The sequence below is a fragment of the Vulpes vulpes genome, chromosome 2 (genome assembly GCF_048418805.1).
Source record: "Vulpes vulpes isolate BD-2025 chromosome 2, VulVul3, whole genome shotgun sequence".
Lineage (NCBI taxonomy): Eukaryota > Metazoa > Chordata > Mammalia > Carnivora > Canidae > Vulpes > Vulpes vulpes.
The window spans coordinates 77,629,207-77,647,078 of NC_132781.1; the positions used below are offsets into that span (position 1 = coordinate 77,629,207).

The following is a 17,872-nucleotide window of genomic DNA, read 5'->3' on the forward strand; positions in this document are numbered from 1 at the left end:
TTCTTTCCGACTTCTGAAAAAGAAGGTTCAGTGTTCAAGCTTTAGACATTCTTTTTTAAAAAAATTTTTTTAAGATTTTATTTATTCATAGGAGACAGAGAGAGAGGCAGAGACACAAGCAGAGGGAGAAGCAGGCTCCATGCAGAGAGCCCAGTGCAGGACTCGATCCCAGGGCTCCAGGATCACACCATGGACTGAAGGTGGCGCTAAACCGCTGAGCCACCCGAGCTGCCCAAGCTTTAGACATTCTGAAGGTCCTGGTCCAGCTAGCCTCTCAACCTCTCCCATTGCCCAAAGAGCCATAAAGTCATCTAGGCAAATGGGCTCACTGCAGAGACGGGGAGCTGAGCTCTGGAGCAGCTCGGTGTCACGCCCTGTCAGTGACAGATCTTTTGAGCCCTGCTGTGCTCCGCTCCATGCCACCAGGAGCCTTGAAGGTACCTACCACCTCTCCAGGGTAGGTCCATTGAAGGTCCACCACCTCGTTGTTAAAGACGGCGCAGGTGACCACAATCGTCTCCCCTGACTTATACACAGTTTTAAGAGCTTCCATTTCTAGATCAAGTTCTGACGTTGCTATTTGAAAGAAGAAAAACACAAGGGCCTCAATATCTGTAGTATAGTTAGAACCTTATAGGGTTTGGGTTTGCTTTCTTTTTTAAAACCCTAAAAAATAATTTTTTTAAGTTTTTTGTTTCTTTTGTTTTGATGGGAGGGGCAGACGGAGAAAGAGAAAAATCTTAAGCCCTGATACAGGGCTCAATCTCACAACCCTGAGGTCACGGCCTGAGCCCAAGAGTGAGATGTTTCACCAACTGAGCCACCACGCTGCCCCATAGAAAAATAATCTTCAAACCACTGTGATCAAGACAAAATTTGTAAAGTCTCAGGAACTGTGATTTTGTGTTGGCATACATAATTTAGCACATAGTTCTAAAATAGCACACACACACACACACACACAAATATCTACACACAAAACGGCAACAATGGGGAAACTAACTTCCCGTTCAACAGAACACCACATTCCTGAGCATGTGGGTTAATGATGGCTCGCCTCCTGTAATCACCTTTATGGATGGATTTACTCATTTAATTAACCAAACTTTACTGAGCAGCACTGCTCTGGGCACTCTGCTGCTACCCTCCTATTTCTTGCCTTCTCTCTCCCACCTGCTACCCAGCTATTCTCAGCGCTTTTCTAGAACCGAGCACAGCGCTGGCACAAAAGAAGCCCTTACCAAGCGTTCAGTGGCATTCTGCGGCTGCCTACCTGCCCGTGAGTGTTTAGTAAGTCTGCTGACCCAAACATGTATTATACTTTCCCATTCACGTTAGCCACTCACATCAAAGGAAGGACTATAACAAGCTGTTCTCAAAATCAAAATAACTTTTCTTAAGTTACTAAAGTTAATTGAGGCATCCAACCCCCAGAGGTGTGTGTTTGTCTTCAGGGCCTCTGTGCTCAGGAATGTGGGTACAACAGTAAGAGGCTTATATGCAAGAAACGAATTCCTTACAGTATTTCGAAGTCCACTGATGAAATACGAAATCTTACAGGGGTAAAGAAGCATTTGCCTTTAGTAATGCTAAGCGTAGTGTTTTTAAAGCCACAGAGGGCAGCCTAACATTGTATGGTAAAGGTGAGGTCTTAAATCCTCAAATATTCAGAGTCTCCCTATCACCAGGGGCGAGGATTTAAAAAAAAAAAATTCTATGTACATCTAATTCTTTTGCCTTTAAGTCTTACTTAAAGAAGAAGAGAGAAAGCAAAAGTACCTTTTAAAGCATAAACATTAAATGGGATGGTCTGGAACTTCTTGCCCCTGACGGTGGCTTCACAGATATACGGCCCAACGCTGAAGGTCCCATTAAAGCCCTGTCTGCTGTCATAGGACGCATGTACCACCCCGTCACTGCTGAGTAAGGTGACCGGAGTCTCGGGATCAGTTGTGCGACAAGGTATGATGGCAGAGTCATCATCCTCCACGATGACTAAATAATCTGTCATTCCTAGAGGTACGAAGGCGACATCCGGGTCTGTGGTTTAGAAAAGAAAGAAAAACACATTATGCATTGATTTCACCTTTACACATATATTCAGAAAAAGTATCACACGGGCATTAATCATATTAGGCATGAATGATACCCTCACATATATCCAGAATTGTCACCACGCTGACATTAATCTTCGTAAGCACTAGAAGGCTATTTTAAGGTATGAACACCACCAAAATGCCTGTACCCTAGTAAAAAAAAAAAAAAAAAAAAAAAAAAAAAAGACCAGTGATGAATATAAGTATCAGCCAGAGACTGATATCAAAATTTAAGCACTACTAAAAAACATGATCAATAATCAAATCTTTTCAAAACAAGAAAAAATATTCATAATTTCAAAAATTCCTATTGCCTAGAGTCCATATTACTGAAAAGTAGTACAGAAACCTATTAAAAAATAATCTGTCAAGTAATAAATAGAATTACAAAGTTCCATAGCCTGAGAATTTTGTTTCCAAAAGAAAGCCAGCTATGGAAGCTACCACAGTAAGGAGTATTGAGAGTCTCAAGCCGGGGTCCCTGGGTGGCTCAGCGGTTTAGCGCCTGCCTTCGGCCCAGGGCATGATCCTGGAGTCCCGGGATCGAGTCCCACGTCGGGCTCCCGGTGCATGGAGCCTGCTTCTCCCTCTGCCTGTGTCTCTGCCTCTCTCTCCCTCTCTCTGTGTATCTCATGAATAAATAAATGAAATCTTTCAAAAAAAAAAAAAAAAAGAGAGAGAGTCTGAAGCAGTTCCCAAAGGGCCCCTTACTCTCCATGGCTACAAATAAAAAGATCTCTGACAGCAGTGCAGAGCCTATTCCGGTGATGCTTGTGCTGGGAAAAGGGGAGGGACAAGAATTTTTGACAGTCTCAAGACAATCAAAACACCAGACCTCATATACCTTTAACAAGCCCATATTCCTACCGTTCTCTTCAAAGCAGGAGGCATTTATGTATGAACAAAGCTGGAGTGACACCCTAAATGCCTCCCCTTTAAAAAAAAAATCTTGTATTGTTAGGAAGGAGGGTTCAGATAGATAAGAATGTCATGAGAGAATGAAGAGGGTCTAGATCCCCGGGGCACCCACAGTTACAGAGGACAAGAAGAGTGGCTGATTTACAAATATTTACAAGGAAAAGGCAGAAAGATAGGAAGACATGCTTCAGAGACCCCCTCACCTCGCCGCTGCCAAAACAGGATGGCAAGCGTTATCGGGAGCTCTGTGCTTGTTTGTGTTAACCCAAGTACTCTAGCTATAGCCCTTTTCCATTTATGCACGAAGATTGCCATTACTTGAATTTGTGTTCAGAGTTCCAAATCCTTGGACTCTGTTGGTAAAGATTTGGGCAAACAAAGCTACGAATTCACTTCAGGCTAAAATATACAGTTTGATATCCGTAACCCATCGGCCAGGGCTTCCTTTAACATGCAAGTCGTCCCTACCATTAAGCACTATCTCTGCAATGTTTAAGTAACTTCATGGCCCTTCGTTAAGCCACGGTCCTCGGTAGAAACCAATGTACACAGATATAGATAAATACAGATATACATGGATACACAAAGAGATGATATGGATTTATTTTATTTTGTGTTTTTTTAAGATTTTATCTATTTATTCATAAAGGCACAGAGAGAGAGAGAGGGGCAGAGACCCAGGCAGAGGGAGAAGCAGGCTCCTCGCAGGGAGCCCGACGTGGGACTCGATCCCGGGTCTCCAGGATCACGCCCCGGGCCACAGGCGGTGCTAAACCACTGTGCCACTGGGGCTGCCCAGAGATGATATGGATTTAGATACAGAGAGAGAGACAGGGATGCCTGGGTGGCTCAGCGGTTGAGCACCTGCCTTCGGCCCAGGGCGTGATCCTGGGGCACGGGACTGAGTCCCACATCAGGCTCCCTGCATGGAGCCTGCTTCTCCCTCTGCCTGTGTCTCTGCCTCTCTCTCTGTGTGTGTGTCTCTCATGAATAAATAAATAAAATCTAAAAAAAAAAATAGAGACAGATATAGACAAAGATACAGATTCAGATATGGATACAGGTACAGATGTAGACTTAGATCGTTGCAAGGAGTGCACAGGGAATGCTCGGTGGGTGCTACACCAAATGAACCCCAAGCTGGTGGCTAAGCCTAGTGGACTACCTGAGCTGCCAGGAGAAAGCACCACACCGTCCTCCCCTCTAGGGGCAGGCTCTGAAATCCATCACCCCCCAAGGCCACACCCTCCAGAGGTGCCACCAGCCAAGGACTGTGTGACACTGGGGCTCCTTAGGCAGCAGGACTCCCAGACCTCCTTGACACAGAGCTCTAGGTCTCATCTACTCCACCTTCTATCCCTCCCTCCTCCATTCAAGGTCACACTGACAATCCAGGCAGCCAGTGCTCCAGGTTCCGCTGGATCCCCGCCCACGTCCTCTCACAGGCTTGCCCCCGCAATCAAACCTTGGTGTGCTTCATCCTATCTTACTCCTATCTTGGCATCTGCTTCTCACACAGTATGGAACTTGCCCCCAAATTTTAATTAAAAAGAAAAAAGCCCCCTAATTAATCAAGAATACATATTTCATGCCATCTGAAGAAGAGTACGGTTATTTGGGAACCTATTAAGATAAACTATAAGCAGCTCCCAGATAGGACCTACCTAATTAATTTTTCGGGTCCCCAACACTTAGCATAGTGCCTGATACAAATAAGCAAACAGCAAATACTCGTCAAACTTGGCTGAACTGAACAGAAATTAGTACATTCCAGAGCTTCTGCACAATGCCAATAAAACGTGCCATGATAAAAATGATTTCTAAGGGGCACCCGGGGGGCTCAGTAGTTGAGCATCTGCCTTCGGCCCAGGGGTCCCAGGATCGAGTCCCATGTTGGGTTCCCTGCGTGGAGCCTGCTTCTCCCTCTGCCTGTGTCCCTGCCTCTGTGTGTGTGTGTGTGTGTGTGTGTGTGTGTGTGTCTCATGAGTAAATAAATAAAATCTTTAAAAAAAATAACATGGCTCCAAAACGTTACCAATACATAGGTCTTGCTAACGGGATCCCAGACGACCTCGATTTACTGTTGGGCCCTCTCTTATATTTCTCACATTTTCTCCAATACACGCGTCTTATTTTTACATTCCTCCAAATGGTAACAGAGTCGACGGGAGAGGGGGGGACAATCAGCTTGGGCCAGGGACCCCCCCAGCTCACCTGGCACATAGATGTAGATGTGCCTGCCTTCGATCTCGTTTTCGTCTGTCTGAGTGTGGTTGTAATAGCAAGTGTACAGCCCCGTGTGCGCCGCCGACGCATTGACCACTTCCAGCACGGTCACAAAAAGGCCACTGTTGTTCTCCTCATTTCTGATCTCCACATTGGGGTTCTCTTCTTCAGACGTGGGGTAATGCCAACTCACTTCACTCTCCCCAAAGCATCTCAGAGAAAAGGATGAATTCAGCTGCACAACCTTTTCATTTTCATTTGGAAGGATCGAGGGTAATGAAAGCTGGCAGAGGATTAGGCTGGGCCCTGGAAAAAGAAACACGCTCTGAATAGGGTGCAGCCAGAAAGGACAGTCTCACCCAGCGAGCCGAGAGAGGCAGCAGCAGCAGCTTACGTGAACAATGACCGTTTTTGCGCAAAAATCCGTTGGCCTGGATGCCCGTGAAAGGCCCCCCATTGTAACAGGGGCTGCATCTGCTGAGAGCAGCAAATGTTCCAAAGGCCTCAAAAGCCCCCCCACCCCCAAGCCCCGAGAGTCACCCCTCCCAACACTCAGATGGAGAGAAGACGCCTGATTCCATCCAATTCTATGTTTCAGACTCTCATGTGTGACCATCAAATATCCCAAGAGGGCACAGACGCGAGCGCATGTGGGTTCTTTATTGCCCACATTCCCTGCCGATGCCTCCCGCGGTAAGAGATGGGATGTGAACGGGGGCGGGGAGACTGAACGAAGCACAGAGCAGACTGGTGCCCAAGAATCGCGTCTTTTCCATTTCTTGCAACACCGCGGCATGCCTTGTCTCTACTGGCTTCCCAGAAACCAAAGCAGGATGATAATGGATTTTAATTTAATTTAATTTCTTTATTTATTTTTAAGTAGGCTCCCTACCCAGCGTGGGGCTTGAACTCATGACCCTGAGATTAAGAGTCGCGTACTCTACCGCCTGGGCTGGCCGAGCGCCCCTGGATTTTAATTTTAAAAGTAAGGATGCCTTAAAGCCCCAGAGTGAAGCCTCCAGGATCATCTTAGAAACTAAAATTTCAGTCCAGCTTTCCCTGCCTGTAAAAGCAACAAAAGAGATATATTATAACTTAATTTTTAATCCGGGGTCTCTAATCTCCTTTGGAGCCCAACGTGGGAATCCCAGCCCACTTTACCATGCACCTGCTACGACTCCTGCAGCTGAAGGCCAAAGTCCTAAGTGCGTCTGGTCACTAAGCTCCTGCAGGCGGGACAGACTTGGTGGACTTTGGAACTACCAAACCACTGCCCTTGCTGACATGCCCATAAAAGTAAGCCCTAACAGACCTAAGTCAGCTCCTCAAACCAGAAAACCACGGCGTTCTTGGGGAGCATCTGTGACATATAAACATCTGGATGAAAACTCAAAAATACCAATAAATATTTCCACAAATGGTCCAAGTAGTATCCTCCTGGTAGAAAAACACTAGTAAGATTACCCAAGAGTCAAATATTCTATCAACTAGATTCCAAGGGAAAAGGGTCTAGGGTTTTCCAGCAACTTAAGCATCTTCCACTTAAGACAGCTATGATTTCCGGGACATGGATTTTTCCACCGTTTATTTCCTTCGAACACTCTCCAATGTCTCTGGAAATCCATGTCCCGGGAAAAAGAAAAGAGCGATGGGCAAACTTTGGCTATTATTCCTACCACGTTTCAGTGTCAGGATCACACATACACTAAAAATGCCACTGGTGAGCATTCTTCTTCGAGTCGGAATCAGTGCCAAAGGGCAAAGGGAACAGAAGGTTTGTGGTCATTCTAGATAACTTCTCAGTTTTCCGACTTCCTCTCACTCCTTTAGACTGTGTTTGCAGAGTACAGGGAACACACACCGGAGCACAGAACTGAGAAGGCAAGGCTTCCCCCAGAAGAGTGAACTCAGAGGGTATTGGGATCCATACCTGCGAGGAGACAGCCTAAGATCAGGAGTGCCAGAAGGGAAGTCCCCATAGTTCCGGAAAACTGAAAAAATCAAAAGTCAAACAGAAGCGATGTTAGCCAATAAAACAACAGGTGAGCCTCATTCTTCTCGTGCTTCGCGATACAGAAAATGTTAACAGCATCATTTCAGTCAAAAACACCTCGGTTGAAGATTTAGGGTTCAAGCTATAAGATACCTCAAAAAAGGAATCCCGGAGCCCAATGGGACCCCAAGATCCTGACCAGAGCCACGTGAGGCTGAAACCCTCTTGGATTGCATGCAGCTTTCCGATTCCAAAAAGTCTGGCTTTCATGGTCTCAGGAGGCATCCAAGAGTACAGGAGAACCGTTACCTTTTAAACTATTTGAAATTAAGAACGTGAAAAACAAGCATGTGTCTTTACTTATTCAACTGGAGCTGTTTTCACCCCAAAACAGGTTGTCATTTGCTTTGTGTTTCGCTACATAGAGAGCACACCAAGTTCACATCCTCCACGACCTTTGGCGAAGATGCTTGGGCTACAACAAACAGCTTCATTTTTTTTTTTTTTCACCATCTCTTGATTTTATTTAGTGACCTTAAGCCATTCTGATCTGGAGTTTCTGAGAGTCCCACCAAGCACTGTCACTTAGTGCAAGTCACTCTTGCAAATGCACGGCAGGCCGGGCCTGGGCCCGCTGCACCCATGGCCGCGCTGGGCAGGGTCTGGGGAGCCCAGGGCGCGGCTGTGGACGGAGGAGCAGAGAAAAAAGCAGGGGGAGGACACGGGGAGGAAAGTGGGCCTGCAGGTCCATCGTTCCGGGGCCACCCAGGGGGGCCAGTAGAGACGTGGAGTCTTCCACCCCACTCTCCTGCCACAAAATCTGAAGATGGGCAGAGAGTTGGCGAGAGAGACCAAAACCCAAACCGAGTGTCCTGAGACACAAACGGTGCATACAGGCGGACCCAGGAAGCCTCCAGGGCGAAGCCACGGAACAGTCTGTTCTGGTCAATCCTCTGAAAAGGCCCCTTTAGTCAACGCGATCTCACTGAAGTCAATGAAAGACCCGCGCACCGGCTTGCAGGTGTGGACGCTGCTAAGGACCCCGGTTTTATTGGCATGCAGGGGTGCAAGCTTTAGGATACCCCATAAAAAAGTCACCTAAGCCTCGGCCCCAGGATGCCCTGGGTCCCCGACTTACTCAAAACCCTCACGCATGCAACTGAAGAAATCCGTGGATTTCATTGGTTTCACCACTAGCTTTGGAAACTAAGATGTGCGTTCGTGAGTCCTGAGCACATTGGCCTAAAACACACCAAGAAAACGCAACAAAAAAGTGTGTGTGTGCCCGTGTTCCGCCCCTGGTGGTGCATTTTTGCTTTAAGGTGGCAAGTTGGCCCATATGCACGAATCAGATTCCTGCTTCCTTGAATTCTAGTAGGAAAAAGGAGGAGGAAGAAAGAGCGGAAGGCACAATGCGGGCCCCAGGGAGGTAACTCTGGTAATTCTGTTTTCTCCAAGGCAGGGATGAGAAACCAGTGTGAACTAACAGGCCAAAGTTTTCCCCGTGGATCCCGCGTCTGTTCCCCAACACCCCGAGACATAGCTGATCTCGGGCAGCGACAGCCGAGGCTCAGAGATGTTTAGCAAGTCACCCCAAGTCACACAGCAGGCGAGGAAGCCAGAATTCTGACACGAAGTCTGTGTGATGCAAAAGCCATGCTCCCTCCAGTTCACCATATGGTCCCCCTCAAGGGGAGGTCAGGGCCTCAGCCTTGCGTGCCCCCCTCCCCCGCCCTGCACTATTTCCTAATGCAAATGGGGCCCCCGCTGCCCTTCTCCGCTCACCACCGGGAGAGAGGAGTACAATGGCAGTGCTGTGAACCCAAATGCAATTTGCACAATGCTGGCTCGCCAGGGCTTCTGAGGCTCCTGGCATGTGCCCCCGGGGCGGGGAGAGAGTGTGGGGTGAGGGGGGGCGGGTTGCAGGGTTTCCTCACTGCTGTGGCGACGGGCACAGCGGGCCCCAGGCCTGATTTACCACAATTAGCAGTAACGGCCTGTGTGTTTGTACATATAAATATCAGCCTCCCACTGATAATCCACTTAGCCAACTTCAAAGGAGCCCTCCAGAGCCAGCTTGATGTCTTGGGTTTTTATCACATTTATATCCTGTATTTCTTCAGCGGGGCTTGCCAACGATGCATCTTTAAAGCATTCCCGAGCTTTAAGAGAAGGGCTCGGCTGCTTTTACAGGGCAGGCTCTGAGGAGCGCTCTGCCCTGGGCCAGCCCCGCCAGATTTCCTTCTGTGCGCGCAGATACGGGGGACCTGCTGCCAGGGAGGATTATTTACTGACACACAAAGTGGGCAACGAAAACAGGGCCTCAGAGCCAGCGATAATGATGCGGAGACTGCGAATCAGCATGTGTTTGCCTGAGATGTCCAACTCCCTTCTCTGATAAGGGGAGTTCCCTGGCTGGAAACCGAGGCGCGCTGGTGAGGTCTCCTGTCCCTACTCGGACATGTACTCGGGACAATGTACTCGGGAGTCATCGCACAGCGTTGGCCCTACAGGGAAACAACAGGGGAGGAGGGAAGCCCCCCTGCCCGTTGGCCACGTCGTGGGGATCTCGAGGAGCCCCGGCTTTTCTGGGGGAGCTTCTCTGCTCGGGGGTCATAAACGCTCACCCTTACTCGGTAGCCCCCATCCCAAAAGTCAGATGTGCAAACCGAAGGGGCTGAGGTTACAGGTTCAGGGCCATCCTGCACGTCATGAGCCCGCAAGAGCGAATCACTCTGCAAGGAGAGCAACAGACGTCATCCAAATCGGTTTTCTTTTTTTACTAAATCATGATTGTGTCCTCTCGTGCCAGTGACAAGCTGGGTTTCAGCCTGTCCCCAAGACCACAACGCAAAAAACGCGGCAACAGAGTTAGAGAAACAATCAGGGGGCAGCCCCGGTGGCTCAGCGGTTTAGCACCGCCTTCGGCCCAGGGTGTGATCCTGGGGACCCTGGATCGAGTCCCAGGTCGGTTTCCCTGCATGGACCCTGCTTCTCTCCCTCTGCCTGTGTCTCTGCATCTCTCTCTCTTTCTTTCTGTGTCTATCATGAATAAATAAATAAAATCTTAAAAAAAAAACAATCAGGAAAAAGATATCTGCCACATTCACTCCCAGGCAAGTGACCTGTGGCCCCCTCCCTGGCATTTTCTTGGCTTTTTCATCCCTTCTCTCCAAAGTATGATGGAAATCGCTTTGGACGAGGCTCATGCCCTATGGGGCGCTTAGTCCATCTCTCTGAACCTCCAGTTCTTCTTCTAGAAAGGAGGACTAACAACGCCTGACTCCCTGGCTCGCCTCACCGCATTGTTACAAAGACTGCGTTACAGCTGAGTCCAAAGTGCTTTGGAAACCGCAGCCACTGGTTTTCAGATGGACTCTTTCCCTGCAGACTCTAAGATGTTTTATGACGGTTTTATTTACTTGAGAGAGAAAGAGAAAGAGCTGGGGGGGGGGGGGGGAGAGCAGAGGGAGAAGGAGAGAGAATCCCAAGCAGACCCTGTGCTCATCACGGAGCCTGCTGCGGGGCTCAATCTCCCAACCCCGAGATCATGATCTGAGCCGAAATCAAGAGTCCCAGGGTCAACCCACTGAGCCACCCAGGCGCCCCCTGAGACGTTTCCGATGACAGGGATGTCAGAGTAACTTCTTCAACTACTTCTTACCGAGAAAGTCAAGGCCCAGCCGGGGAGGCCTTCCGACCTGCCCCTCGTCACCTGCATGTTGGAGAGGGAGGTCTCGACTCAGGTTCAACGAAGGCCTGACGAATGACCAAGGTCCTGTTGACGTGTACCAATGTTTACCGTCACGCACAACAGAAAAAGAAGTCTGTTTGCAGCCAGTGTTCTTAATGGGTTGCCACCCCCGGCCCCGCACCCCGAAGTGAAGAGCCATGAAGGGCAACTTCATACCCAAAGACAACATGGCAAGGAAGCTAGAGAGGAAACGGAGCTTGGGCACTTTCTGCAGAAGTGAGAGCACCTGGCCTTCTCCGAAGGCCGAAGGCCGGGGAGCCAGCTTCTCGACTGCCAACTGCACGCGGAGCCGCTGGAGGTTGGATTTCACCCCGCCCTGGCCTGATTAGAGGCCACGGGAGACTCTCTCACAGTCCCCAAAGCCACCGACAACTCCAAGATTCAGATTTCCGAGGTTCGGTTAAATGTCAGCTCGAAGTTAATTCTAACTGTGAAAATTACATACCCTGCTTTCTCCCTGTGACAAAACGTTCCACTCAGTCTCCTAACTTAACCCGCCTGCAGTCCCAACGCCGGCCGACACGGGTGGCGACTTCCCGGAGGGTGTGTTTCCCAGGATCTGCCCCCCACCACAGGCTGCTGTGTTGTTTTGATCTCTCCCTGAGCTCCATCAGACATTCCAGGGATGGGTGGTGGCTGGAGTTTTGGTTTTTTTTTTTTTTACATGGAAGCATTTTATGGGACAATCCGAGCTCGTAAACCTTTCTGCTCTTCCTGCATCAGACATTTAGCCACGGAAGACTAAAATGACACTGCCTTTCGGATTGTCACCAAACTGGTGTGACTCCTAAGAAGACAACCCTGGGCGTGCACTTGAACTCTAGGTCACCAGGCCAGCTCCCCAGCTGCAGAGCGTGGACTCACAAAGCCATATCCGCAGGTGTCCGCCCCGGGTTCTCCGCAGACGGGCCCTGACTGGGGCGGTAGGTCTGCGCTTCCCTCCTTACAGGGTTGCAAAGAACGAGCTCGGCCGCACAACCCGACACAAAGGTCCACAAAATAAATGCGATCGGCCCAACGATCCTGGCAGCTTTAGCGTAAAAGGGGAACCTGCCATCACCCTCCACTTGGTCCTGCCGGGCAGAAAAGGCACCTCCTCGCGCCACGACACGCTTTTTAGAATCTCCGCGAAGCCCGGTCCCGCGGAGGGTCGTTGCAGTTCCCCGGCGCGGCCAGCAGGTGCCAGTGTTGGTCCAAGGACGTGCGTCCCGGGGTCCGCGGAGACGCGGATGCTGCTCTCAGACCTTCTGCGCTAAAATGTCCCAAATCTTAGCTTCCAATCTCTTCCTCCCTTGGATCGTACTTCCAGGCTTCGGGGTGACCTCAGTTCGGACCCCACGGAGTGGAAGCCACAGGGCGACGACGCTGTTGCCCCAAACGCTTAACCGTCCTGGGGACCCCGGAGAACTCGGCGGGGAGCAGCTAGCAGGTCCCTGGCGGCGAGCGGGTCCGCCTGGGGGCCCCGAGGGCGGCGCGCGCACCCCGGGGGAGCCCCGGGAGGAGGTCGGAGGGTCGGCCCCGGGTTCGTTTCCCGCGCGGCCTCCCCGCCCCGGGGACGGCGCCCACCTGCAGGAGGGAAGCCACCTGGGGCCGCGCGGGGGGGCGACCTGGGGCCCGACCTGTTCGCAGGCCACTGTCGCCCCCGCGTCCCCCCGCCGCCGGACCGCTGGCTGGTTGGAAACGACTGTGCCCGTTGCTCGAGAGCGCAGGCCCGTACCGCAGGCAGCCCAGGGGCGAGCCACCCGCAAAGGCGCCCGAGGCCCTACCCCTCCGCTCGTCCCCCGCTCGGGCACCGCGACGCCCCCAGTCCATCCCCGCAGCCCCCAGCGCCTCCCGAGCCACCCACCCGCGCCGCACGCGTCTCCCCGAGGCCCCCCGCGCCCCACGCAGCCCCCAGCCCCGCGCAGAGCCCGCGGCGCGCGCCCCGAAGGCCGCCAGAGGGCGCGGCAGCCCCGCGGCTCTTACCGGCTCGCGCGCTCGGCCCCGGGTCCCCGACAGCGCAGCGGGGCCCGCAGCTCCACCACCTTGGCGGGGGCCGGTCCGCGCGGCCCCGCCTCCTGCCCCGCCGCCCCCCCCCCCCCCCCCCGGCCGCGAACCCGCGCCGGCCCCTTCCCGCCCCGCTCGGCGTCTCCGGGCTCGGCGGCCACGGCCGCCCGCTCGCGCAGTCTGGCGTCCCTAACTAGGGCCGCCCTCCCGGCCTGGGCTGCGGCGGCCCCGGCGCCCCGGGCACGGCGCTCCGCGTTTGCATTGTTTTCGGCGGAGACCCGGGCGGGGGCCGGGCCGGGCGAGGGACGCGGGCCCGGGGGTTTAGGGTTACAGGCGCGCGCCAGCGCCTCCTACGGGCGCGCGAGCCGCACGGCGGCGGGGGAAGGCCCGGGGCGCGCAGGCTGCGACCCCCCACCCCCGCGGCCGGGGGCTCCCGGCTGCGCCCCGCCGTCCAGCGCACCCTCGCGCCCTCGCCTCCGCGTCTCGGGGCACGGGAGGGCTGCCGCTGGGGGCAGGGAGCGCCCCAAACCCGAGGTCCCCTTGAGCCACCCCAACCTCTTTTCCCAGCCGACTCCGGGTTCCCTCTTCAGGTTAAAACAAAAGGAAACGCCGCAGAGCCGCTTCGGCCAGCGGCGTGGACCGGCAAAGCCCGGGCCAGAGCGCAGGGGCGACCAGCCACTTGGCCGCAGCCCGCGAACCGCGGGGGCCCCCCCGCCCCCCGACGGCTGGTGCTGCGCGGGGGCCCCGCGGGCCACACTCCAGGGACGCGGAGAGCCGCACCTTTCGGTCCCCGAGCAGGCTTTGGCTTCCCCCCCAGAACTGCCGCTCGTCCATCCGCAACGTGCAACCCGGTCGCAGCTCCCGCAGGCCAGAGGGCGTCCCTCCCTGCGGGGTGTGCAGGAAGGCGCTGGCCACCACGTCCGCAGGACGCGTCCAGGCTGCGCGCCGCCCACGGCCGGTCCCCAGGAGGCACAGAACGGGCCCGCCTCGGCGCCAGACGCGTTTGCAGCTGGAAAGCCCGGCCCGATGCTCCTCCCCCTGCACCCCTCCCCAGTCCGCGTCCCGGGAAGAAAGCAGCCCTGCGGCCGGGAGCCGGGGTTCTGCTTTGGGTCCCTCTCGGCCCCCCTAAGGGCTGGTGCGAGGGCCGAGGGTCGCCCACCCTCTCCTTCCCGGAGCCTCCCCCCCTACGCCCACCCCGACCTCCTCCTTCTGCCTCCCGACCCCACCCCCCTCCCCGCTGTGGGACTCACTCGAGCTACGCTTGGGTCGAACCAAAAACCAGACTGTGTGGGAGCCTCGGAGCAGGGACAGCGCGGGGTGTCAAGGCGAGAAAGGACGGGCCCTCGCCTGTCGCCTGTCGGGGAGCGAGGCAGGCGGGACAGTGGAAGGAGGAAAACCAAGAGAGTGGAAGGAGGAAAGGAAAGCTGGGCAGGGATGCGAAGCAGAGGCGCCAGGGTCCGAGTGGGAGCGGGTCAGACGCGAGTAAAGGGGTGGGGGTGTTAGAACCAGAGCCCCCAGCGGTGCGGGCGAGGTGCGCCCCCGGCAGTGCCTGTCCCTCCCTCCGGCAGCCCGGACGCGCGCCGCGCTCGGGGGTGTGGGTCCCGGGAGCCGTGCGCCTGGCTGTCGCGCCCGTGTGCCCCGGACGTCCCCGGCCCTAAAAAAGCTGCCTTAGTTCTGCTCGGGAGCAACTGTGGCGAGACGAGTCGCTCCAAAACGTTGAGCAATTCGGCTGCGGAGCCAAAAAGCCATTTCCCACAGGGCGCAGCCCGGGGCTTTTCCAGGCAGCTGGGCCGGGCTCGGGGCAGTCCGGACCCGCTAAAGGCCATCCAGGCTCCCGCTCGGCGCGGGTCGGCCTCACCTCACCCTGGGAGGTGGAGGGAGGACCGGCCCTCCCAGGCGCCCGCTCTGCAAGCCCGAGGTCTCAGCAGGGTTAGGGAAGCAGGGAGAGGGACCGGCGCTCCGGCCGCTGGAAGGGCGCGCGGCCAACCACAGCCAGCCAGCGCCTCTCCCGCTCGGAGGGCTTGGCCAGGACGCTGCAGCTCCCGCACACCTGGCCGGGCGGCCCGGCCCCCGCCCCCGGCCTCCGGCCCCTAGGGCGGCCGTCCTCGGGTCCCTCTGGCTCCCAGCCGGCTGCGCCCCTCTCCGACCAGAACTGCTGAGAGCCAAGTGGACGCCGCCAGTCCCCCCACCCCGGCGCTGCCGGGGGACAAGTTAATCTCACAAGCAAAAGCCGATTTCCACGGGGATGGTCGGAGAAGGAGGGAGGGGCGCGAGGAGGGGACCCCCCAAGCCGCCCAGGAGGCCGGCGCAGAGAGCGGGGCAGACCCGGGCACTGCGGCCCCAGCAGCGCAGGGCGAGCGCGGGCGGAGAGTGCCACGCATCCCCGCGAGGAAAGGGACACGCGAGCGGGGGGGGGGGGTGGTGCGGACCTGAGCTCAGGTGCCCGGCGGGAGGTGGGGAGCACGGTTCGCCTACCATCTTCCTCTTACCTAGGGACCCAGTTTCTCCGTTCCGAGGCGTCCCTAACTTCCCCCAAGAGAAGTTCTACACTTTTCTGGCGATCTTCCTTCTTTCCTTCCTGTGGCCGGGACCGGGCAGCAGAGGAGTCCCGGACTTTGCAAAGGGGAGGGGGGGGGTGTAAGAAAAAAAAAAGCAAAAAACCAAAACGATTCCACCGAGGAAAGGGGGCGCGCGCGGAGACGAGTGGAGGTGGGGACCCCAGCGCACAATGAGGGCCCCTCGGAGCGCGGTTCGGAATTCCTCAAATCCCACTCTCTGGAATGCGAGGCGACGACGACTCCTTCACTCGGGGCCAAATGTGTTTGTCATTACTCCAGACCGCCCGCCGCCCGCCCGCGCCCCCGCACAGGGGCGCACGACCCCCGCGCGCTGCGGGACCGGCGCCCGCTCGCGCTCCCGCCGCGCGGATCCCGCACGCACACCGCGGGGGTGTCCCCCCACCCACGCCCACCCCACCCCTCGCCCACGCCCGCGCCCCCTCCGCGCGTCTCGCAGCCGCCGCCGCGGTGCTGTGTCTGGCCCCGGCTCGCACCCGGCGCTGCGCCGTCCAGTAATTACGCGCCCTCGGCCGGCGCCAAGCGCCCCCGGCTGGCACCCCAGGTCCGGCCCGGCTCCAGCCGAGCCCTTCACGCCTCCCCTCCTCGCAGCCCGGCGCGCGCCCCACTCGGCGCCCCGCTCCCCCCACCCCCACCCCCACCCCCACCCCCACCCCAGGGCCCCCGCCGCGCTCCACCCCGCCGGCTGCAGCGGGTCCCGCCAAACCGCGGGCGAGGAATGAAAATACTCATTAAAAACCTGTCGCCTTCCAGGACCTACTGCCAAGAAGAGGGCAAACACCTCTGCCCCCACTCCCAGCACTACTTGGTGCCCGTCCCGGTATACACGAATACCACCCCCCCAGCCCCAAAAAGAAACCTCAAAAATGTAAGCCTAAAACAATTTCTTCGGGAGGCTATGGACTTGTTAGAAAAACACTGCTTTTAAAAATAGGCCTGGAAAATGTGTGCTTTTTCTTTTCTTTTCTTTTCTTTTTTTTTTTTTTTATCCCTAGACTTTCTAACTCTATGGTTATCTTTCCTCCAAGTGAAGTTTATTCAAAATAAATGACTCTCTGGACACACAGCTGGAATTCCACTCCTTTTTTTTTTTTTTCCTCATCGCCCAAAGTTTGAGTGAAGTTCCTTCACTTCCAGCCCAAAGGGGCCTGATCAAGGACTTCTCTTAGAAACAACAACAACAAAAAAAAATCATTATTTTTTTTCTCCTTTCTTACCTTCTCCTCCTATGTCAATTCGTAATGAAAATCCTACATAGGGAGCAAAAAGTGTCCACGGCTTCCAGTCCTCTCTCCTGTAGTCCCCTTCTGTGTTTTCCTCTCTCTCTAGCTCCAACTGTAATGCGCTCAAAAACCGCGTTTTGTAATTGATTCAATGTTATAGTCCATCCTTCTAAAACTAATCATTTGCTCTAAGTAAATAGCTGTCAGGAAATGAAGCGCCCCCCTCCTTGGCCTCTTCAAAATAAAAGTTTCTCCCGAGGTCCGTGCGCTCTGAGCCTCCACGCATCCAGATTGCGCCTTCGCTCTTCGCTCTTACGCAATCAGGGGGTCCGGCCCCAACCCCCAGACTTCGACAACAACTGGGGGGGCGGGGAGAGGCAGACCAGATGGGGTGGGGGTGGTGGAAGGGGGGAGGTGTTGATGCTCTGCCGGGAAAGAGGTCCGTGAAAATACCAACTGCCCATCACTTCCAGAACGAGTCGGCCTCCCGACTTAGGGGATCGTCTCCTACGCTGCCCTATTGCTTTGCGTTCCCTTGGAAAGAAGCAGAACTCGCCAACTTGCAGTTCATGCCCGGGAGGACTGTACATCTGGAATCGAGAAACGTCCCTCCCGTAGAAACTGCTAGTTAGTTAGGGGCCGTCCGGAGAGGTCCCCGGGCGGTTGCGTCTTTACGACTTGGGGGTCCTCTAAGGGAAAGTGCCGGGTAGCCGCTAACTCTTTCAATGGGATCAGGCAAACTGTTGGGTCCAGTAGGAAGATGATGGCCTTTGTTTTCGGTTTTGTTTTGTGTTGCTTTGTAAGCGGGTTTGAAAGAAGGTGCAAAGCCTCGAGGGTCTGCGTAGGTTTGGAACGTTCCCCGACAGAACGACCTTTACTCCCTCCTCGGAGCCACTTACCTTGTCGCGTCTTTGTTTGGGGGGGATGGGGTGGGGTGGGGGGACCTGGGCGAGGTTGCCCTGGCTTCTGTCCTGCACACGAAATAAGGCTCAGGGTTGGGCGTTGGGAGGAATCGTCTGCGGCCAACCTGGCCACCTCGGCGTCCCGGAGAAGGTTCGCCTCCGCGCGCATCCCCCCCGCCCCCCGCCACGGAGCACGCA

General features: G+C 55.0%; 1 protein-coding gene across 4 annotated transcripts in view; it reads right to left on the minus strand.

The window, feature by feature from the left end:
* The window catches only part of PDGFRA (platelet derived growth factor receptor alpha), a 46,363-nt gene extending 28,946 nt beyond the window's left edge, over window positions 1-17,417 (minus strand). Inside the window, exons 1-5 of one of the 4 annotated variants that reach the window (XM_026016512.2) lie at window positions 16,767-17,417; window positions 7,171-7,231; window positions 5,229-5,546; window positions 1,780-2,040; window positions 446-576 (exon numbers count right to left, since the gene is read on the minus strand). In XM_026016512.2, coding sequence (XP_025872297.2) covers window positions 446-576; window positions 1,780-2,040; window positions 5,229-5,546; window positions 7,171-7,219 — 759 coding nt within the window. In that variant the 5' untranslated portion in view covers window positions 7,220-7,231; window positions 16,767-17,417. Of the gene's footprint in view, window positions 1-445; window positions 577-1,779; window positions 2,041-5,228; window positions 5,547-7,170; window positions 7,232-12,952; window positions 13,013-13,753; window positions 14,148-15,462; window positions 15,801-16,766 lie in introns of those variants that run through there. The other 3 variants (XM_026016513.2, XM_026016511.2, XM_072748987.1) reach the window with 3 other exon arrangements.
* Window positions 17,418-17,872: the final 455 nt, after the last annotated feature.